A 24,640-nucleotide genomic window follows, 5' to 3' on the forward strand; every position below is an offset into this window, starting at 1 on the left:
TTACAGACATCATGGAAAGTGAAGGGGAAGCAAGGAGCTTCTTCACATGCTGGCAGGAGAGAGAGAAAGAGCAAGGCGAGATGAGCCACACTTTTAAACCATGAGATCTTGTGAGAATCACAAAGCGGAAGGTCGCCCCCATTATTCAATCACTCCCCATAAGACCCCTCCTACAACACTTGGGGATTAAAATTTAGTATGAGATTTGGGTGAAACTGCAGAGACAAACCATATCATTCCACTCCTGGTGAAATTCATTCAGATCACTTATGCACAAATACACAAAATTTGCCTTTGCATTTATGGCTATCTAGAGAAAAAGTGCATTAAGACATCAGCAGGTTACAGAGATCTGTTTAAGTTTGGCATCCCATGGGAGAGTGCCTCTTAGTGAAGGTTGGTCTATTAATTAAGTAGGTAAAAATTCTCTCTATGGGAGTAACTTCCAACTGTGTGGAATTTTTAATTCCTTATTGAGTTGTAAAAAGAAATCCAAGGGACTGACTCCATGGAGTTTTACTGCTGTGTTAATAAAAATAAGATTTTTCCAGTGTTTCAAGGAAAGTTTTTCTTTAAAACTTTTCGCAATCTATAAATTGTCCGTGGCAAAATTGTAAGACGCTGTTTTTATAAAGACATACTGTAATGGCACCTTTAATCTGTTGGTGATAGGAGTGAGCATAATGCATGAATCTCTTTGAGGGTTCTGCCTCATCCAAATGCAGTACAGCAAAGGCTAGTATTGGAGGTACAATCTCTAAATGTATTTTTTCCAGCTACCAAATCACAGGACAATGACAGATACATCCTTGAGGCGGAGGACCGTAATGCCACAGTGCTAGTAGGAGTACATTTGTTCAAGGGAGTTCAAGGGTTTCTTAACATTGTGATAATTTTAATGTAAGAATACCATTCTTTTAAACTTATGTGGAAGATTGTGGGAGGTTATAACAGTGTTGTACTTTAGTATCAGCCCTGCCTCACAGAATCATTTTGTAATAGTTCCTTTCATGGGTGTGCTTCACTCAGTTCATGCAAAACCTGGCAGGTCACAGGCCAAAAACACAAAATACAGAAGTTTTTAATTAACTAAAAAGGCTATAGCCTTTAGTCAAGGAATTATTTCAAGATACCGAGAACACAGATAGATGGTAAATAAAAGACATTCATATCCCCTTAAGGGTGGAAATTGAGGAAAGTTTATCTAAATGTGTCCAAAGGGCCCTGTGGCTTGGTTTCTGTTTAGGTCCCAATGATAGGATTCTCACAAGATTTTGTGGCTAGCTCGTCACTCCTCATCAAGAATTAACCTCTGCTGTTTCCTCAAAGTGTCTATTAATCTGATAACCAATTTATCTATAAATTGTAGAGTTGAAATGCAGCAAATATTCATTTGAAATAATCTGGCACAAATGATCTAAGCAAAGTTGATAATGATGTTTTTTCATTCATTTGTATTTAAGACCAGCAGCTAAGCATTGATATTTTTGATAACACCCATGGCTCTCTCAGCAGTTTTATCGTTTGAGATTATGATCTGCTGTGGCAGTTTTCCTAGCTTAAATGTTATCTCTTTTTGCACTGACTTTCACCTTTATATTTGCCACGAATCTGGGATAAAGGAGTGCTTCTAAGAACTCCCTACCTTGCCCGTTTTGGGGAGTGTTCCAGAATATGTGAGATGCTCTTTTGTTCACAAAGCATCCCAAAGCCATGCACTGCCCTAAAACATGTTTATTTCCTGGTTTGACAAATTGGAATTTCTAATAAATACAATCAATTCTGCCATCTGGGCTGATTTCACATCAGATGGAGGACTGTGTTCTAGAGGAAAGCTTACCTTAGTAGCAGCAATTTTAGTCATTAACCTAGAGTCTTATTATTGAAGTATGAGTCATAACAAATAATAATAGGTTGAGGTTCTCAGTGGCAGTGTCTAAACCTCTTGGGTGTACAGGGTCTTCCCTATTAACATGAAGCATTTACGAGCACAGTCATAGTTTCCAGCCATGCTTCTCCCTGTCTCCCTATCAGCACAAACTAAGACCTCACCTGGAACTTGGGTTAATTTCCAAATAAGTTATTTTTTAATCTCTATGCCTCTAGATTATTGTGTGAGGCTATTCCAGTAGAAAGTTAAAAATAACATTTTTACTGACTAAGCAATACAGAAAATCACTGATAAAATGCAAATCCTAGACGTGAGAGGCTCCAGGCCTGGATAATACAACAGTTCATGTATGCAGGTAGTTTCTTCACCCAGTTCTACACTGACACACCCAGCATGTCAGCTCCATGCACCATTTGACTCCTATTATGTCGAGACATGGCAATGATGTCCTCCAGGTTCACACACAGATACAAAAATTGGTGGGAATAGGGGAGGAGATGATTCTGCAATTCTCTGAAGGACCAAGAAAGCCTAAACAGACCATCTCCCGGGTCTCCATGACTGCACCACGTGCCCACATGGACACTCATCCCTGATAGGATAAGAGGACTCCATTGATGAGGCTGAGCATTTTATGATATAAATTACGAGGGACTGACATTGAGGTTCCAATAACAAATTTTTATAATCTAATTACCCTCAAATTGTTACCACTTTCTTCAGTGAAAAAATGCTTGCCTTGATTGAGTTTTAGGAAGATTCCCAATGCCCACAACTGAGCTTCCAAGAGAGTGTTGAGAACAGAAACTGAATGAGGGCAGAGAAACCCATCTTTACTGTATTCACCACTAAACTCAGGTGGACTCAGCACTGCCTTTAATCACTGCTGCTTCTCTGCAGAGTTCAGGTTTCTACTTCTCACAGTTCCATCACAGACTCTCCCTCTCCTCCAGTGTTTGGCCTCCACTTGCTGTAAGGTCACCCTCTGTTCTTAGCTTTTTCTCTGAATGATTTTAGGAGGGTGCTAATGAGCCATTAAGTGGAAATTTTATATCATCTCAACACGAATCCTATAAGTGGTCATGAATTATTCTCCTGGTTATGGCAGTAGCATTTTTTGGCATGTTCATTACTAGTAATATTCGAAGCCATTTCATTTAAATATTTGATGCTTCATTTTTTATTGCTATGACACTTTTTCTTCTATTGAGTCTTCCCACTAGCATTATAACATGACCTAGTATCCCGGCTCTGTTGTCATCAATAATAACCAGATATGTCAAAAGTTATGCATTCTTTTCATAGCAGACATAATTTTCTCTTTTCTGGGGACGAACACACACTGCTGAGCGACTCCACTCACAAGAACATATGCGCAATTACGACATTTTCATTTACTTGACTAATACGTTATATCATCCTGTCTTCAAATTCTTTACCCTCCCCCAGAAGGCCTGGACAAACTCTTCTGCATCTGTTCAAACCATAAACTCAGAAACCAAACCACGTGGTGAGTAAAGCTCACCTGGTTCTGAATATTCTGTCCATCTCTTTCCCTCCAGTGTCCCACAGCCCCTCAGCACACCTGTCCATGTTCTATCAAGAAAGTTTGGCTCCTGCACAGTAAAGGACACAACTGAGTGAGGAGAGAAACTGCAGATGATAGACAATATTTGAAAACTATTGGCTGGGTGCGGTGGCTCATGCCTGTAATCCCAGCACTTTGAGAGGCTGAGGCGGGCGGATCACGAGGTCAGGAGATCGAAACCATCCTGGCTAATGCGGTGAAACTTCGTCTCTATTAAAAATACAAAAAAAATTAGCCGGGCGTGGTGGCGGGTGCCTGAAGTCCCAGCTACTTAGGAGGCTGAGGCAGGAGAATGGCGTGAACCCGGGAGGTGGAGTTTGCAGTGAGCCGAGATGGCACCACTACACTCCAGCCTGGGGGAAAGAGCGAGACTCGGTCTCAAAAAAATAAAAAAGAAAAGAAAACGATTTATAGGACAAGGGATTACTATCAAGCATATAAAATAAACTCAAATGAAAATAATAATGTGATTAATAATGGGTGAATAACATGAATACACATCTCTTAAAAAAAGAAATGAAAAAGGGTAGAAAGATAGAAAGATAGATATGTTAGTACATATACATACATATATTACTAGAAATCAGTAATATTCAGGAAAATGCAAATTCACAATAAGATGTCTTCTCATCCTACATCTTTGCTAGAAAGTCTGTTATTAGAAAGGCAAATAATAATAATAATAACAGAAGCTAGCCACATGCATCGAAAGGGAAACTCTTATAGACCACTGGTGGAAATGTGAATTAGTGCAGCCATCATGGGAAAAAATAGAACTATCATATAATTCAGCAATCCAACTGCTGAGTATATATCTATTTAAATAATTAAAAGAAAAAACTAATATTGAAAAGATACCTGTACACCCACGTTTATTGCAGTGCTATTCACAATAGCTAACATATGAAATCAACATATGTGTCTATCAACAGATGAATGGATACATAAAATGTGGTGTGTTTACACCATGGAATATTATTCAGCATTAAACTGAAATTCTGCCGTTTGAAGCAACATGCATGGAACTGGACACCATTATGTTGAGTGAAACAAGCCAGACACAGACAAATAAATACCTCATTTTCCCAATGTAATGTGTAAGTTTAAGAAAATTGATCTCCTAGAAGTAGATTGTAGAGTAGTGGTTATGAGATGCTGGGAATGGGAGGAGACTGAGAGATAAGAAGAGGTTTGTTAACAAATGCACAATTACAGGCAGACAAGAAGGATATGCTGTAGTGTTCTACAGCCAGCAGAGTGACTACAGCTAAAAATATATTATACATTTTATATTTACAAGTAGCCGGAAGAGAGAATTTTGTGTGCTACCAACACAAAGAAATGTTAGTATCTAAGCTGATGAATTTGCTCATTGTTCTGATTTGCTCATACCACATGGCACACATGTATAGACATATCACGCTGTATCCCATGAATATTAACAGTTGTTATGTGCCAAATCTAAAAAAAGTCCTTTAATTAAAGAGGATTTTATTTGCATACATTACAAATGATTCAACACAGAGCCAGGAATAAACACCATTTTTATTGGAAATGGTGAGTTTCCTAAGAATGTAGTTACATTCATTTGAACCGAACCGTGTATTGGATCATGGTAAAAATAGAAACTTATGCAGAGAATAATATATTTTTAATTTTAGACTTCTATTTAATACTATAAATGCAAATAAATTTAAAACACCTAAGTACAAGTGTAAAGCTGAGGAAATGTGCGTGTGGTGTGTGATGTGAGAGCTTTTTATTGTGCACCCCTCTATCCATGGTGGATGTGTGGTGTGTGTGTCTGTGTCTGTTTGTGTTTCCTCTCCTTCGAGTTCTCTGTGATTCTGGGATCTGTAGTTCAGTGTCTTTCACAAAACTGGGGACATTCTAAGCCATATTTTTCTCAAATACTGTCTCTGTATCTACAATTTCACCTTTCAGATTGAAAATTACATAAACTACAATATTTGATATTAATGTTTACTTTCTTCACTCTCTCTCCATTTGGAATATTTGCAATTTGCTTTGTGAAATTTCTAGTAACATTTTAAGTGCATGGTTTCACTTAAAAGCGGAGCCAGCTCTACTGAGGGGTGTGCCCAAAGCTTGCTCAGTGCTGATACTGCATTGCTTTTGATTTCTTACACATTTCCATTTGATTCTTTCTTAGTATTTTCATCTCTCAGTTCCCCGTCTAGTCCTGCGTTATGCCCACAGTCTCTTTAAGAGATTTTTATATGTGAATTACAGTTACTTTATATATCTTATTTAATTAGATAGTTATAACATCTATATCATTTACAAATCTCATTCTGATCATTTGTTTATTGTGACTTTGGTATTTCTCATTGGTATATTTAATAATTGTTGCTGATAACCAGACATGTTGGGTTGGACAGTTGATATTGGTTTATTATTTATTTTATGTATTTTCTGCCTGTATTTGAGCCAGGCCTTTATTGTGGACATGTCTGTGAATCTTCTCAGAGCTACATTTGACATTTACTTTTGCAGTGGACGTCCGAGTTGAAGTCTGTTCTTCTGTGTCCATCAGAGACTTCAGATCCGCCAGTGATACCTTGTTTTTCTTTCCTGCTTGGCTTTGTCTCTTCACCTTGTTCCCTCCTCCAGAGAATCTCTTTCAGTTCCTTCAGGAGAGTTAAAACGTTGTCTTTAGCTGAACATTGTGAAATTGGTGGAAGGCAATAGAATAAAGGGAGATTTTCTGACTTTTCATGGGTCCATATTTCTAAGAAGGCATCGTGACCCTGAGTCTGGGTGTGACCTTTCCAGTGTTTCTGAACTTCCTCCAGATGAAATGTTCATCTGTGTGTTCTTGTCCTTTTCCCTGGGTTGAGTCCTCTTGTTTTCCCCAGCTGTTTCCTCCCACAGCTCCAATGTTCTATTTTGGTGTTATCACCTTACAGATTTGGTGACCTCACCTTCAGACCAAGGCTCTGGTTAAAGAAGAAAGAGAGCAGATACTTCTCAATGAAACTTAGGTGAAGACCTCTTTTCCCATCTCAGTTCCTAAAAGATTGCCCCAGTGCCCCTAAGATAACTGGTTTTTGTAGTTTGCCCCTGGAGAGTAATTTCTTAATTCTGCAATGGGGATAAAGGTGGTGGGTCTAAATGCATTTCAGAGTGTGGGCTCTTTTTCTCTCACAGACAGACACACTGGGAAGGAAAGATTTTTGTGAATATCCCCATTTTGTGGAAAGGGAATTAAAAAGGATATAAAAGCTCTTCAGTACGTGGTCCCTGAGAAATTCACACTACAACATGTTTACCACACTTGACTTCAAGCAATCCAGTACATATGTGTGTTTTTCTCTTGCAATAGCCTGCATTATACATGCCAGACTCTGCCTCAGTTCAGCTCATACCCTGGCCTTATTACTCTCTACAAGAACTTGCCTCTCCCTAGATTACATATTTGGTGTTTATCTTAAAACTTCAAGCATTTAAAGTATTTTTTAAAATTTGCAACATCACATCTTCTCTGTTTATCTGTTATGATTGATGTGTTCCCCATCTGTGTACATTTCAAAGCCGAGTTGCAGATTTTTTTTGGTAAGACTTAGAGTAATAAAATAATGCAAATATTGTTAAGCTGCTTAATAGAAAAACAAATTGTGGTGAATTTGTTCACTGTGATACCAACCATCATTTATAGTAAATAAATGCCTGCTACACAGAACAACAAAGTATAATATCTAAATATTTATGTCGAGTAAAATAAGCCAAACAAATAAGAATATGTACTATGTTACTGCATTTTTATAAATTCTGATAAATAAAAATGCACCTAAAGTAGTACAATGAAGATCAGAAGTTGCCGGGGGAAATGGTAGAAGAAGGGAAGGGGAGAGAAGGAGGAATACAGCGGAACAAGAGGAAATGTTGAGAAGAATTCACTTAACCACTTTCTTGATAATGATGACAGTTACATCACATTTATTAATTGTACGTTGTAAATATGTGAAGCTTATTAGCTTTCAATTAAGCCTGGTAAAATATATTACAAGCAAACAAATAGAAACTTAGACAAGAAAGGAGCGATAGAAAGATACAAACATATGTTAAATGTCAGAAGTACCTGAAAATTAATGTGCCTGGACCCTAGTTCTCCACATCTTCTCAGCTGAGTGCTGCAGTGCAGCAAAATCACGCATGCTCTTATTTCAGAAAGTGGGTTCTGAAAACCACACTAGGAACATCCGTCTTTATCCTGGGAATGGTTCAGGGGGAAGTCAGAGCCAGCGACGGGGAGCACAGGGCCAGATACCAGCTCAGGGGGATGTCAGATACCAGCATTCACTCATCCCAGACATGAGCGCCAAGATGCATACACAGCCTCCACCATGTGTGGGTCGATTTACATATCTGTAAATGGAGAAAATATTGACTCCTACAGAACATAACATACACAGATATTTAAAAATGTAATCAGGTGTTCAGGACAAAGTGTTTATCACAGCACAATTCCATAATAAGACAGTACGTTTTCCAAATACCATCATTGTCAGCAAACTTATGCAGAGCACCGTCGTCTTATCTGGGTACAGCCTACTCCTCAAGCGTCCCACCCTAGAGCTTGTTATGTCGTAGGAGACATGCAAATAGGGCCCTCCCTCTACTGATGAAAACCAACCCAAGCCTGACCCTGCAGCTCTGAGAGAGGAGCCTCAGCCCTGGACTCCAAGGCCTTTCCACTTGGTGATCAGCACTGAGCACAGAGGACTCACCATGGAGTTGGGGCTGAGCTGGGTTTTCCTTGTTGCTATTTTAGAAGGTGATTCAGGGGAAAGTAGAGAGATTGAGTGTGTGTGGATACGAGTGAGAGAAACAGTGGACATGTGTGGCAGTTTGTGACCAGGATGTCTCTTTGTTTGCAGGTGTCCAGTGTGACGTGCAGCTGGTGGAGTCTGGGGGAGGCTTGGTACAGCCTGGGGGGTCCCTGAGACTCTCCTGTGCAGCCTCTGGATTCACGTTTGGTGACTATGCCATGAGCTGGGTCCGCCAGGCTCCAGGGAAGGGGCTGGAGTGGGTTTCATACATTAGTAGTAGTAGTAGTTACATATACTACGCAGACTCCGTGAAGGGCCGATTCACCATCTCCAGAGACAACGCCAAGAACTCGCTGTATCTGCAAATGAACAGCCTGAAAACCGAGGACACGGCCGTGTATTACTGTACTAGAGACACAGTGAGGGGAAGTCAGTGTGAGCCCAGACACAAACCTCCCTGCAGGGGTCCCGGAGACCACCAGGGGACGCCCGGACACTGTGCACGGGGCTGTCTCCAGGGCAGGTGCAGGCGCTGCTGAGGGCTGTGGCTTCCTGTCATGGTCTGGGGCGGCCTCATTGTCAAATTTCCCCAGGGAACTTCTCCAGATTTACAATCCTGTACTAACATTTCATGTCTCTAAATGGAAAACTTTTGTTCTTTTTGTATTTTTGTTTTTGTAACAGGAGGACACATTCTCGCCTCCACAGAAGCCACAGTGTCACTTTAGGGGCAGATAATCCTTCTGTGGTCAACAGGATGAAAGTTCCGATGAATCTCAGGGAAACCTGGGAAGTATTTTCCAATTAGACTCAGGGAAGAGACCTCCACGGGAATCTCTGATTAGAACAGGCTTTGAGCTCTGATGGGAGCCAAGAGAGAGGCTCACCCAGGGTCGGGGTCCTTAAAACCTGATGGTTTTCACAGCTATCCCACCTTGTCTTGAAAAACGGTGCACATCTGACTCACAGTGATTCAGTTGACCCTATTTTTGCTAATCTATTTTCCTTCTCTGCAGACTTGATTCTCACAGTTCCCTTTCTTCTTCCCTTTCCTGAAAACAGAGGATGTGTTTTCTGTAGTCAAAATCCCAGGGATCAGGTCTGCAGGACCCGGGTAGGCTGAGGGGACTTTCCCACTCACCATAGCCTGGTGACAATCCTGCTGTATTTTGTGGGTGGAGGCGTTTGGAAAATGAAGTGAACATTAGTCATGAAGGGAATGATACTAGTTTCCTCCAAAGGGATGTTGATGTAGAGCTGATCTTGTGCTTCTCACACTGTCACAGAGTTTATGCTGTCACCTGTGACTTTAGGAGAGCTGAGGATGGAAACTCCATTGTGCTGTGAGCTCTGGTAACAGTAATTGTAGGGTCTGGCAAGGCAGCCTAAGGTCAATACTGCTGGCCTTCGGGAAAGACAGGCTGGAATTCCTGGGAAGACCTGCATCTGCCGTCCACCATGGAGTCCCATCGTCTTCTGTTATGCTCTGATTGAATCAGGCCCACCCAGGTTATCTAGAACACTCTTTGTGACTTAGGAAAAAATAGTGGCAGGCTCTCCTAAGACCTGCATTATGCCATGGGAGCAGCACCTGGGTTAGTGTGTGGTTGAATAGATGAGACTGTGGTCTAGTCAAGGTGACAGGGAAAATTGTTGCCATTATTATGTTTTATTTTATATTTGGCAATATACTCAGGCTCATATTACAGATATCTTTCTACATTTTTCGTATCAGAAGCTTTTGAACAAGAACAACTTCATCTTGAATAGGGGCTACGAAAAATAAGACTGAGACCTGCTGGGCTACATTCCCAGTAAGTTAAGGCGTTCTTAGTCACAGGATGAGATAGGAGGTCTGCACAGGATCCAGGTTATAAAGACCTTGCTGATAAAGGTTACAGTAAAGAAGCCGGCCAAAGCCCATGTAAACCAAGATGGCGACAAAAGTGATTTCTGTTCGTCCTCACTGCTCATTATAATGTCTTAACATGCTGAGATGCCATTTCCTGCCAGGGCCTGCGTTTCCCATCCCCATCTGACTCAGAGCCTTGTTTTCCTTCCTCTTCTTTACTAAGAAATGGCACATTCCCTGTTAGTGGTTCATGCAAGCAGAGGCTGTATCCTGTTTGACAAAGATTCAGCATGAAAGGTTCCTGTTACCTAAAAAAAAATAGGCAGATGAGACTTAACTAACCTAAATAATTTTTTTCAGAACAGCAGAGTGAATACGCAATTTGCAGAATGGCAGAAAACTTTTGCACACTTTGCTTGTGACAGGGAACTAATATGAAGAATTTGCAAGGAACTCAAACAACTCTACAACAACAACAGCAACAAGAACCAAATAATCCCATTAAAATGAGCAAAGGGCATGAGTAGACATTTTCAAAAGAACACATAGAAATGGATAATAAATATATAAACAATGCTCAACACCACTAACCACCAGGGAAATGCAAACTAAAACCACAATGAGATGTCATCTTCCACCAGTCACAGTGACTGTCACTAAAATCTCAAAAAATACCAGATGTTGGTGAGGATGGGAAATAAAGGCAACTCTTAGACACTGTTGATGAGGATGTAGACGAGTACAACCTCTATGGAAAATGGGAAGGAGATTTCCCGGAAAACTAGAAACAGACCTGCCATTTGGCCCAGCAATCCCACTACTGGGTAACTACCCAGAGGAAAATAAACTATTATTTCAAAAAGATACCCACCTTCTATGCTTACCATAAAACTACTCTCAATAGCACATGTGTCAAGCTGAGTGTCCGCCAACAGATGATTTTATAAAAGAATATAGCATATATGCACAATTTAATACTAGTCCGCCACAATAAGGAATGAAACTGTGTCTTCTGCAGCAAGATGCATAGAATTGGGGGACCACATAATTAGTGAACTAACTCACAAACAGAATGTCACATGTCACACGTTATTAGTTATAAGTGGGAGATAAACAGTGTGTACACAAGGATATGTAGAGAGAAATTATACACATTGGAGACTTAGAAGGATGGGCGGCAGAAGGTGGGAGCATGATGAGACATTACATAATGGGCACAATATAAAATAATTAAGAATTGACCAATGATCTTAAAATTAAAATGTAGAATATGATCAATAAATGAATTTGATATTAGTTGACCTCATTAAATTTAAAAACTTTTTCTACTCAAGTGACTGTAAGAAAATGAATGCCAGGTTACAGATGAGAAACTGTTTGCGAGTCATATAACCATCAATGTAATTATAATAAGAACCTTCAGAACTCAACTGTGAATAAAAAAGAAGCAACTGATGGATACATTAGGCAAGGGTTTGTACAGACATTTCATAAAGGAGATGTGCAGATGACACTGAAGCATATAAACATGCTCTCAACAGGATTTTCCATTAAAGAAATTCAAATCAAGCCCACAATGAGACACCACTGCACACTTTTTGAAATGGCTGAAATTAAGAAGCAATACAGATAACATCAATGCTGGTGAGCATACCAGGTTGCTAGAGGCGAAAACATTGCTAACGGGAATGCAAAATGAAACAGATACTCAGGAAAATAAATTTTAGTTTTCTCTAAAATCAAACATGCCCTTAACACCTGACCCTAATATCCCCCTCCTCAATATTTGCATCAGAGAAAAACAATCTTATATTCACACATAACTTCTATTCAAATATTCAAGATATTCTGTGTGTGTGTGTGTTAGAAAGTAAAAATAACGTAAATGTCTCAAAATTTGAATAGGTGAAGAAACTAGGAAGCAACTATAAATTGAATACCATCAGCAATAAAAAAATAACCATTACAGGTGAACTCCAGACATGATGCTAAGTGAGAGAAGCCAGTCTCAAATATCAAAGGGACACAGCTGTGAGCACCACGGTCATCCTCAGGTGTCAGTGGTTTGGGCTGGGCTCTCTCTGTCTCTTTCCTGACCAGATCCAGATGTTGAGCTCCACCATTTGCAGATGGAAAATCCTATTTTCAACCACGCACTGAGGTTTGAATTACTTCACAGACTGAACGAAACAAACACGGGCTCCTTTGAACAGTGTCCAGCATTTGTTCCAACCACAAGAGAACGTCCCTCAGCTCTCCCCCTCCTTGGTTCTCTCCTGCAAGCCAGCAGCCCTGCAGTATGGTCTGCATCTCCCATGCATCCAGCCCTCTCCTTCCAAGGGCCTTTCACCACACCCTCCACTGTTTTTGAGAGCACAGGCAGGCTTTGAACTTTTCCACATTCTGTTGTTACTGAAGTTAGGATGTTTGGGACTAAATTAAGGATCATATTTTATGACTGAATTCCAGCATCCCCCTCTCTCCTGGGAAAGAGCTCCTAAACAAGGTTCTGCATGTGGAGACGAAGTTGAGCTTTTTTCTTCTTCAGCCCAGGAGCTGAGCGCTCAGTGGAGGGTTGGGCAGGAGCTTCCCACCGTCCCAGCACTCTGGTTCTGGTGGGGCGGAACCTGTGCCATAGGACAGAGCTAGAAACCATGGACTGAATGTTCCCAGCGGCACTGGACCCAGGGCAGAGCCTCCATCCATGACTGGGGCTCCGTGGAAAAAGTGAGTCTCTGGCTCTCAGTAACTCTTGTCCAGACTGAGCCTCAGCATCATGTGCTGTGTGCAGGGTCAGAGGGCCAATGTCCTGGCCCCTGGGGAAGAGTTTCCTCTGGTGGGAGCTGGTAGAAGGTGTCCTGTCTTCTTGGCTGCATCTGTCTGCAGTGGAGTTTACCTCATGCTGAGCTGGGATGTGGAAGGAAGGAAGAGCATCTTAGATCAAATACAATGACTGGCCTTACTGAGTTTTCTAGAGTTTCCTGAATAAATGTTTCTTCACTTGCTGTGTGCTGTTAGAGTCTTTCCAAACCCTGTAGTTTCCCAAAATGATTTTCACTGGTCTCATGAGGGCATGGATTCATTGAGCCCCTCAAGCTGTCAAAGAGAAACAGAACTGGTTTTTTTCACTTTTTAGTGAACATCCATGGGTTATAAAATAATGGGTTGGCTTTTCTTCCAACACTTTACAGATACCATCAATTTTCCTCTTGCTTATAAAGTTTTAACCAGAAGAATGCTGTCATCATCTTTCCTGTTCTTTTGGAAGGAATGCCCCCTCTACTCACCTCCACTGGTCTGTGTGTATTTCTATTTGTCTTTGGTTTTCAGCAGTTTTAATAAGATTTACCTAAATGTGTGTGGGAGGAGCAGTGGGTGTTATCCTGCTGTTCTGTGTTCTCTGAGATGCATGGATTCACCATTTACTCTGTCTCCATTTTTGTGAAAACAATTAGAAAAAAAGTCAGTGTGAGCCCAGAAACAAGCCTCCCTGAAGTGGGCACAGGACCACCTGGGGGCGCTCAGGACCCACTGAGCACAAGAGCCAGCCTCAGGGCAGGTGCAGATGGGGGTAAGGTCTGGTTTCCTGTCAGCCCTGTGGCTTCCTCTCCACGAAACAGTTTCCTCTGTGGCACGTCTCCGGGTTCCTTCTCCTGTTCTTCCTGTGAACTCTCTGAAGAGGAAACATTTGTCGTAACAAGAGAAAAACTTTCTCACATGCACCAAAGGCAGAGTCACCTACAGTCACTTACTCCTGTTTCTGAACGTCAATAAGGTATCAATGCTTCTGAAGGTAATCAGCTAAATCTATAAAGATGCGGTGTTTAACTCAGCACTGCGGCCCGGCTCAGCAGAACTCCAAAGGCCAGCCAGCAGCAGCCAGGATAAGTGGGTGCTGGGCACTGGGGCAGAGGGAGTTCGCATCCAGTGCAAGAGAAGAAACGCCCTCTGGTGGGCACTGTCAGGACTCCAAGGCCACAGTTCAATTGTGGGTGATGCCGGGCAGAGGAGGAGAGACCCCACCAATGGTTAGTGCGGATGTCGAGTCCGATGGTGCCACACTCACACGCCAGGTGAATATGAAAACATTTACGAGCTCTGTTTTTGAGGTGTCTGCTGAGAGCAGCACAGGCCTCTCAAGAAATTACAAACTGGAATTTCCTCAGTAGAGCAGGAAAGGAGGCTGGCTCAGGGCTTTATAATGATTTGGTGGTGGGGTCAGCAGGGGCGTTTCCACTGAGGAGAAGGAGCTTGTGTGATTTAAACCTCATACTGGCATCACATGAGGGAGCTTCCAGGATTTCTTACTAGATTTACCACATGCAGGGGACAAGGAGGAGGAAGAATAAACCTTAATTCATCAGCATCAAGGCACCAAAAATAGGACCTGACACTTTATTCTCCCTAGCAGCTTAAGAAAATGAGTGAAAAAGAGAGATAAGAATCCACTATGTGTGAAAAGCAAACAGGTCTAAAGAAAATAACAATTTTATTACTATAAGCACATAATAAAAAGAAAGAGAAGAAGGAATGAGACAGGCAGGGGTGCTGAATCCATGTCCTAGGTGGGGCCTTTTCATTATCCACAATCATCAGTTTATTCTGAAGGTCTCAGGTCAGCTTCCTGCTTCAAAATATCACAGGCCCTTACAGTATATGTGAAAATGCCCGATTTGTCCTTCTTCACTAAAGTAGCCTTATAATTAGATGAACTTCTGAATTTAATCTTCAGTTGTGTTAAATAAAAAAAAAAGTCTACAATTTAGGGAAGTGAGAGTTTATTTTTATCAAGGCTTACAGCCATCCCTATGCTGGAAGGCATAGCTTTTTATCAAGGGTTACAGCCATCCCGTATGCTGGAAAGCATAGCTTTTTATCAAGGGTTACAGCCATCCCTATGCTGGAAAGCATAGCTTTTTATCAAGGGTTACAGCCATCCCTATGCTGGAAAGCATAGCTTTTTATCAAGGGTTACAGCCATCCCTATGCTGGAAGGCATAGCTTTTTATCAAGGGTTACAGCCATCCCGTATGCTGGAAAGCATAGCTTTTTATCAAGGGTTACAGCCATCCCGTATGCTGGAAAGCACAGCTTTTGGTGAAGACGAGAGAAAGGCCCTCCCACGAAGAAGGGGTTGGGCAGAAGCTTTATGCTGAAGGGTTTGGCTAAACAGACATAATAACAGGTTACAGGAGGGGCTATGGATGTTCACGGAGGTGGTCCTGACACATGCATACTGAACAAACATGCCTGTAACGTGACCCCTGTTCACTTAGCAGTGGAGCCTTAGCATTTAAGTTCATTACAGTCAGGCCGTATGTGCCAATAGCAGAAGCAGAGACACAAAGGCACTCAGGGCACAGCCTCTGTAAACGGCCAGAGCCAGGCCATGGTCAGCGGTCTCGGATCAGGAGAAAGGTCCTGATCTCAGTCTAGTGTTCAATCAAAGCTGGGGTTATGGCTTGTGGAACAGGTGGTCGGTTCATCAGGGGATGGGCTGCAATTGTCTTCATAGTGCTTGTCTCAGTGCCAGTGCTTACTGAGCCACTAGAGAAAAAGGTTTAATTGAGCTTCTTTAAAATCAACATTTTGAATTATTTATCAGACATTTCAAACATGTCATGTTGTTTAGATTCTATTGCTGGAGAGTTAAGGTGATATTTGGGGGTTTGTAACTCTGTTTTTTCATACTTCCTGAATTGCTTATCTGTTTGCTTTTCATTAGCTAACCTATCTCTTCTTATTTTTGAATTCATTCTGATTTTGATGAATATTTAATTCCCTTTAGAATGTGAATATAATGTACATTGTGTGGGTCTTTTGATTTTGGTTCTTGGTTCACTCGTGGCAAGGACTCTGTAAGGGTCCCTTGTCTATAGATAACCACTATTTAGTGGCCTTCTGAAGTGGTGCTTTTAGGACCAATGTACTGGACCTGTGAGTAGGCTCACTGCCCCCTGCAGGTCCCAGATAGTGGAGGCCTCGGGAACTGTTTCTCATTTGGAATGCATTTGTTTCAGCAGATTTTGTGTTGGGTTGTCAAGTTCACCCTTAATGTTAGTAGGTGGCCTTACAGGTTTGAGCTGACTGTGGCAGAAGCAGATGAATACATGCTTGATATCTGTGCACAGGGAGAAGCTCTCGGTTGCCTCAGGCGATGGACTGGTCTATGAAATGCACAGTGACCTGAGTTCCCTGCTCAGCCCCTGAGAGCTGGACCAAGCTGGACACACATGAGCCACCGAACCTGGCAAGCAAAAGCTCCAGCCTTGATGGAAATGGCGAGCTGAGGGGCGTCTACTCAGTGGGGTTTCTTTTGTTATTAAGAGCTTTAGTGTGGTGGCTTTTTCAAATTCCAGCTGTAGTAGTGACATACTGAGCATGTGAGAGGCCCATGGTCTTTTGCGGAGGTGGAATCACAGAAGTATTGAGGAGCTAATCTCAATTTCAACTGCTGTCCACTGGTGGAAGCGACTTTGGATTGGGTCATGCAGTTTGAAGGTCCGGCCAGTAGGTGGCGCTCGCAGGTAAGAGCCGGCCATGGTGGCAGCAGAAGGGTTTATGCTTCACCAGCGGTTAAAGTGGGAAACTTGTCATGTTCCAGATCTTAGAGAAAAGACTTAGTTATTTCTCATTCAACCTGATACTACCTGAAAGTCTCTCGAGTATAACTTTTATTTTGTCGCGATGGGTTCTTTCTATACCCATTTTTATGTTTTTTTTTTAATGAAAGGATGTTTCATCAAATGCGTTTCCAGCATCAATTAAAAAATTATATGTGGATTAAAGATCAAAATGTAAAACCTAACACTATAAAAACTCTGGATAATAACCTAGGAAACAGAATTTAGGATGTAAGAACTGACAAAGGTTTTATAATGAAAATGCTAGAAGCAGTTGCAACAAAATTGAAAATTGACAAATGGGCCCTAAGTAAATTAAAGAGCTTCTGTACAGCAAAAGATACGATCACCGGAGTAAACAGGCAACCTACAGAATGGGAAATAAAATATTTGCAACCTATACATCTGACAAAGGTCCGATACTTAGTATATACATGGAAATTTAACAAACATTCAAGAAATAAAAAGTGACCAAAGGACATGAAAAGACACTTATAAAAAGACCCACACGTGGCCAACAAGCATAGGAAAAAATGCTGAATATCACTATCATTAGAGAAATACATGTCAAAACCACAATGAGGTACCGTCTCACATCGGTCAGGATGGCTAATCTTAAAAAAATATATAACAGATTTTTAAGGTTACAGAAAAAAGGGGAAATTTATACACTTCTGGTGGGAATATAAATTAGCTCAACCATTGTGGAAAGCAGTGTGGTGATCCCTCCAATAACCTAAAACAGAAGTTTCATTTGACCCAACAATCCTACAACTGGACATATACCTAAAGGAATATAAATATGTAGGTTCACTGCAGCATTATTCACAATAGCATAGACATGGAATTTACCTAAATCCCCATCACTGGCAGAATGATAGAGAAAAATGTGGTACATACAACCATGGAATACTATGCAGCTAAGAAAAGAATGAAATTATGTCCTTTGTAGGAACATGATGGAACTGGCAGTCACTACTCTTAGCAAACTAATTCAGGAACAGAAAACCAGATACTATATGTTCTCCCTTATTTGTTGGAGATAAACAAAAACAAACATTCTTCCAGGGCCTGAGTCTTCCTTATTCAACAAGTCATTCTAAATTAAGTATTCAGCAAGTTCCTGATACCCATTTAAATATTCTATTTCATCCGGGCCACTTATATCACTCAAAAAGCAATGATAACTATATTTATAAGTGGGATTCTAGGATAATAAATATCTGAATAGTGAGAATATGAAGGATACGGACGGTTTTTTTTTTAGTTCAATGGGCACATAACTGTGGGAGACACTATAGTCCTATGAAGAAGGTATTCAGACTTCAGAGATAAGTAATGTTTCCTACGTTGTGTTTGTGACTTGCAAGTGGTGGATTGAAGAGTGTGGTAGGTGCCCAGACCAAGCGGAACAGGAATCAACATGTAAAGATGATGATCTATGGATATGATCTAAAACCACGTAAATACTTCAAATAATTCTATTTAATGCAGTTGGAAATAAAACACAAACTTATTCAAAATACAAATTGCTTGGTAATTATTTTGGGAGCTATGAGTTCATCAAGAAACTCAAATTCCTATTTCTATTTCAACCCCTGATTCCTGCTGTCAATGGGAAGGAAATCTCAGAACCAATCACACACCAGAGGGCAAATCTGTCAACCAAGAGTCTTTCCATTGAAGGGCCTGGGAGGTCAGGACCCTCAGGAAAGTGCTGGGGACTCTGTCTCGGGAGTGCCCAGCAGATCTCAGAACTCTCCATGGGGCCTGCTGGACACTCATGTGGGGTAACTAGTGGCCACCTTTTCAGTGTTACCAGTGAGCTCCGAGTGTTCCCAATGGGACCAGGATGGGTCAAGGTGCCTGCTCAATGTCAGAGACAGCGATGGTCCCAGAAACAACGCATGTAATCTCTATGCCAATAAAACGTGGGTTCACCGTGAGGAGCACATCCTGGGGTTGGGGCTTGTTCTTCAATGGGAAGAGTGCTGTCCACAGAAAGCTTAGAACTGGGGCAGGGGATGCATTTCCTCAGGCGGGATTTAGGACTTGGTCTCTCAGCATCCCACACTTGTGCAGCTCATGTGGCATCTGTGTTTTCCTTCTCATCCTAGTTCAGGCTTTGAGCTGTGAAATACCCTGCCTCATGAATATGCAAATAACCTGAGGTCTTCTGAGATAAATATGGATACATTGGTGCCCTGAGAGCATCACATAACAACCACATCCCTCCTCTGAAGAAGCCCCTGGGAGCACAGCTCATCACCATGGATTGGACCTGGAGGTTCCTCTTTGTGGTGGCAGCAGCTACGGGTAAGGGGCTTCCTAGTCTCAAAGCTGAGGAAGGGATCCCGGTTTAGTTAAAGAGGATTTTATTCACTCCTGTGTCCTCTCCACAGGTGTCCAGTCCCAGGTGCAGCTGGTGCAGTCCGGGGCTGAGGTGAAGAAGCCTGGGGCCTCAGTGAAGGTCTCCTGCAAGGCTTCTGGAGGCACCTTCAGCAGCTATGCTATCAGCTGGGTGCGACAGGCCCCTGGACAAGGGCTTGAGTGGATGGGAGTGATCATCCCTGTCCTTGGTAAAACAAACTACGCACAGAAGTTCCAGGGCAGAGTCACAATTACCGCGGACACATCCACGAGCACAGCCTACATGGAGCTGAGCAGCCTGAGATCTGAGGACACGGCCGTGTATTACTGTGCGAGAGACACAGTGTGAAAACCCACATCCTGAGAGTGTCAGAAACCCTGAGGGAGAAGGCAGCTGTGCTGGGCTGAGGAGATGACAGGGGTTATTAGGTTTAAGGCTGTTTACAAAATGGGTTATATATTTGAGAAAAAAAGAACAGTAGAAACAAGTACATACTCTAATTTTAAGATAAATATTCCATTCAAGAGTCATCATAGAAGCCAAATTCACAGAGTGGGAAAGGCCGCACTCAATAAAGTTGGTACAAACATTCCATGAAGGTGCTACTGTGAACAAGTTTTCAAATTGGATGAATACATGATTTGGAGCAAGGTTATTTGATCATGTGGTGAGACTAGGAATGATTCTTAAAAAGCGGCAAAAAAATCCTTCAAATGTTTCAGTCACTCCTTCTCATAAAGTTTATTTTAGAGCAGTTTTAGGATTACAAAGAAATTGCACAGGAGGTGTGAGAATTCCCATGACTCCCTGCCCTACACAGGCACAGCCTCCTCCGCTACCACCATCCTGCACCACAGTCACAAACCAGTTACAATGGATGAATCTACAAGGACACTTGCTTCTTTCTTTTTCTGGTGATCCCCTAATATAACAAGCCTAGAGTATCTCAGAATTCCACGGTTTTTTCAGTGCTTTCTAGAACTGATATTAGTCAGAGGGCAAGTGGGTGAGGCTATTACTATTTGAACTCTTTCTTCCAAAATCCACAAAATATATATTAATTTAGAGCTTATCTTACTTCTGGTTTACAATGCTCCTTCCCAGAGAGTAAGACTTTTCAAGCTTTTAGAGGCCGGTTCATGTCTCTAAAACACCAGAAAGTTCTGGGGAATCCCATAATGAACATCCTTTCATGAGAATTGCAGACCTTGGCAATGAGAGACTCCACGTATAATGCCCTAGAGTTGGATTAGACACACTGTAAGCTCTTGGGTGGTGCGTCTGAGTAAGGTGGTTTGTGCAGCAAATGCAAACACATGCATGGGACCCAGGCAGGAACAAAAGCTTCACTCTACAAAGGGAGTGTGCACCTGAAGCAGCCCTCACAGAGGTGGGCACTGCTTGCCCTTGATGAGTGCACATTAGCCAGAGGCGTGACCATGACTGGTCTTGCAGATAAAAAGCACCACTGAGGTCATAGGTTATGAAAATGTTTGTCATCCTTCAGCTGAGCAAGTCCATCTGCTTGTTTGTGGGTGTCAACCCCATGGAGGGTGCACTTTGGGAGATGACAAGATGCACATAAACCTCCTCTCACTAATTATCCACTACCACACACTCAGAACAACCCTGTGCTCGAGAAAGGGATACATGCCTGCTGAAATAAACAGAGCTTAAGGATTTTATTTCCTGGTGAATATACTGCCCAAAACCACACGTTTCAGGAAGATTAGCTCAGAAATGTTGACCAATTGACTGAAGGGCAGCGGCGGGTGAGGTGACGGGACAGCCTCAGGGCTGCACATGAGGAGGGCTCCCTCCCCCACGCAGGCTCTTCCTCCAGGAGCTGCACCAGGAACTCAAAGGGGTATCGGAGAATTCTGAGAACACCCTGCTGCATTGCTGCCTAGAGAGGAAGAATAAATAATGAAAAATACAACTGTGAGTAACGTATGGGCACTTGTTCATGAAAACTGTTTTCCTGAAAGCTTGTGAAGGTCTTGAAATGCCCCTGAGTAGCTGAAGACAAACATTTAAACCCTCCTCCCACAGGGAGTTCAAGCAGGCTGGATGTGTCCTTCTATGGATGATGTTCCCCAGCCCCTTCCTCTTCCCAGCTCATCGCTGGCTCTCTGTGTAAACAGTTCTCATCAGTGGAAGGTGGTTGATGAAGTGAGGTCTTCAATTTTCTCATCTTCTTTGTGGTCATGTTATTTTTTTTCATCTGAAGGTTAAAAACTCACCTGCATGCAGCACATCAGACCCTAAAATCTCTTGTGGACAAAACGGTAACAAAGGCACCCACCAGGGTTGAGCATCCCGTGTTGCTGACAGCGACCACCAGGGGTCAACGTCCTCCTCACAGTCCTGTGTCAGAGAAGCACTTGAGTGATTTCAATAGCAACTTCCCAGGAGAATCGGCTGAAAAATACTTGTCCCATTTTCCATGCAGATATAACCCATCCCTCTTCCTGAAGAAATAGAGCTGAATACTAAATACACTGAATGTTGTTTTTGCTGGTTTTGTAAGTTTGTGACTTTATCACTTTCTAATTTCTGAGTTATGTGGACCACTCTACATATTTCTCTCATGGGTGTGACCAGCCTTCTGGATGGGAAATATAATTGATTTTCTTCGTGTAAATGTCAACACAAGCTCTTCATGGTTTCGGTGCTCACTGACCACTCTAAACGTACACATGTGTTTCTTTATTAGCTTTGTTTTATGGTATCTCTACTTGGCTTATTCATCACGTCCATTTTGTGTTATTTGTACAGGTAATTGTTATTTTTACAATTTACTGTTGCTTACTTTAATTAAATAGGCAGGTAAGGTATTCTATTGCTTAGAATAGAAAACAAGGTAAAGTAAAAGTACATGCAGTAATATTTAATATAAGTAAGCAGGCAGCTGAAAGCAAGGGAAATCTACTCTGCTGTGTAAAAGGGTATGGAGACCTCATAGTATGATGATCTTCTGCAGTTTAATCCATACTGCTGCATAAGTGACAGCGTCCACTCTGTTTATATCAGAGCTTTCCCGAACATGTACGGTGAAGACTGAGCCCAGGTACCTCCAACCAGACTGACCAGCACCTCTTACCAAGTGCCTGAACTGACAGCGATAGATATCACATTTGTCTAAAAGAAAACATTCACACTGTAAGGATACCCACCAGTCATATGGAGACAATTTGAAAAAATTAAAGCCCAAGACTGATAGGTAGTAATTTATACTTAGAAGAATTAACTTTTATCTCCCCATGTTTTTTTTTAATCATAGAGAAACTACTAGAGTCACTGTCCAAGTTACTGAATATCTTATTCCCTAGAATGAGACACTGCATAATGTGTTCTGACACGAGGGAATGTAGCTGTAGTAAGGGACAGGAGATGTGATCACGGGAACACGAGTCTGAGACCCAGCAGTTCTTGCTCCTTCACATTTGCCCAGAATCAAAGACCCTAGACCCCAGCAGAACAACGGAAGCATTGACTTAGGTCTCCACAGTCTGATGTGAGAAAAACAGCAGGTAGTTTATGCCTCTGTTTTATAGCAGGAAATTTAATCTCTAAAGAAGGGCCATTTTGAGGATAATACTGTTCTCCAGTATGCTTAAATGCCCCCAGACAGAGAGCACTACAGTGCCCCGTGGCCAGGAGCTACAACACCTGGGTCTGGAAACCACTGGACAGAAATGTCAGTTTCTCTTACCACATGTATGAAGGAAATTTGAAGAATGTTTCTTTCCTTCCCCATAATCATAGGCTGGGATGGACTGGAGATCCTGGTACTTAAAAAAAATCAATTTTCTACGTTACCCTTGTTTTCAATTCCTGACAAGCAAATAACCCAAAGGATTCTTTTCTTTCATTGGTTGAGAAAGATTTTCCCCTAACTTCAGCTTAGTTCAGGCACACACTGACCTGAATGGGCATTTACCCTCAGATGGGTGCACACACCTATCAACATGTGGACCCTTCTGTCAGACAAACACACCTTTACTCATGTGGATTCTTCCCTCAGACAAACACAAATGTCCCCACATGGCCTCTTTCCTCAGACTACCACATATGTTCTTACATTTACGCTTTCCTCAGAAAACAGACATTTCCTCATGTGGACTCTTGTCTCAGACAAGCAAATACGTCCCAATGTGAATGAAGTCTTCACTCAGATAAGTACACATATTTCAACATTGACTGTTTCCTGACACAAGCACATATATCCAGTGTTAAACTGTCTTGCGACAAAATGATCCCAAGATAATGGTAATTATAAACTCCAACCCTGAAAAGCTGTAGATCTGCGTTTTGTTCATTGTAACATAACTTCGTCTCATTGTCAGAAAGAGTCGTTTGCAGCTATAAATGCACCGATTACAGTCAGATTTCCATTTTCTCTGGAAGTGTATTTCTTATGTTCTCACTGGACTAATTCATTGATAATGTTTGCTCACATGAAGATACCTGAACAGTGTCCACATTAGAGAATAAGAAAGAGCAATGGGCAGATTAACCCTGTGCATCCAGACGCAGGAATCATTTGACTCTGCCTTCCCTGAAATGGAGACACAGAGGATGGATGAGAAATGCTGAGTGGTGCACCCATGACCACAAAGAGAAAGACATGGAAATGTGTCCCCTCCCCTCCTCATGAAAGGCAGCTCATCCCCTGTTCCTTCAGGCCCTGGTGAGGAGCCACCCCATATCTGTGTCCTTCTTCAGTGTTCACACTATGGAGTCTGCACTGATCTGGGTCTCCCTTCTCATCACCCTCAATATTAGTGTCCCTTGTAAATCACGTCCAGCTGTGGCTGCTCAAAGGGCTGTTCTCAGTCTATTTCCTCTGTGTTCATAGAATTCCTGTATGAAGTTCAGTGGTGGAGTCAGAGGGGTAAACGTTGTACAGCCCAGTGGTTCACTAAGACTTTCTTGCAAAGCGTCTGGATTCACCTTTGCTGGCAACAGCCTGAGGTTGGTCCAGCAGGCTTCACAACAGGGATTGTTGTGGCTGGCAACAGTGAGTCATCAAGTGGGAGTGCTCAGGGTTACTCTTCATGAGTACAAATAAATTAACTGGTCCAGCGACACCCTTTCACGTGCAGTCTACCTTACAATGACTAACCTGAAAGCCAAGGACAAGGTTGTGTAATACTGTGAGGGACACAGGAGAGGGAATATCTGCACGACCCCGGACACAAAAATCTCTGCAGGGAGATGGGAGGGAACTGCATGGTAGATGCTGCTCAGAACCACCAGGGGGTGCTCAGGACACCAGGGGGCGCTCAGGACACCAGGGGGCGCTCAGGATACAGCTGGGGGCACTCAGAACCATCAGGGGGCTCTTAGGGCACCAGGGGGGTTCAGTACCACCAGGGAGCCCTCAGGACCACCAGGAGGACCTCAGGACACGTCAGGGTGCTAGAGCCACCAGGGGGCGCTCTGAACAGCCAGGGGAAGCTCAGGACCGCGAGGGGGCGCTCAGGACACCAGGGGGCGCTCAGGACACCAGGGGGCGC

At 42.3% G+C, this 24,640-nt stretch overlaps 2 gene segments (V, D, J or C); both read left to right on the forward strand.

The window, feature by feature from the left end:
• The first annotated feature begins 8,168 nt into the window (after positions 1-8,168).
• Positions 8,169-13,699, forward strand: LOC116463950 (immunoglobulin heavy variable 3-21-like). The segment is given in 3 exon segments: positions 8,169-8,277; positions 8,381-8,758; positions 13,638-13,699. Coding segments are annotated over 3 exon segments (486 nt in total).
• Positions 13,700-18,970: 5,271 nt separating this feature from the next.
• Positions 18,971-19,466, forward strand: LOC116463954 (immunoglobulin heavy variable 1-69D-like). The segment is given in 2 exon segments: positions 18,971-19,063; positions 19,150-19,466. Coding segments are annotated over 2 exon segments (363 nt in total).
• Positions 19,467-24,640: the final 5,174 nt, after the last annotated feature.

This window comes from Hylobates moloch, unplaced genomic scaffold, assembly GCF_009828535.3.
Source record: "Hylobates moloch isolate HMO894 unplaced genomic scaffold, HMol_V3 SCAFFOLD_99, whole genome shotgun sequence".
NCBI classification, from domain to species: domain Eukaryota; kingdom Metazoa; phylum Chordata; class Mammalia; order Primates; family Hylobatidae; genus Hylobates; species Hylobates moloch.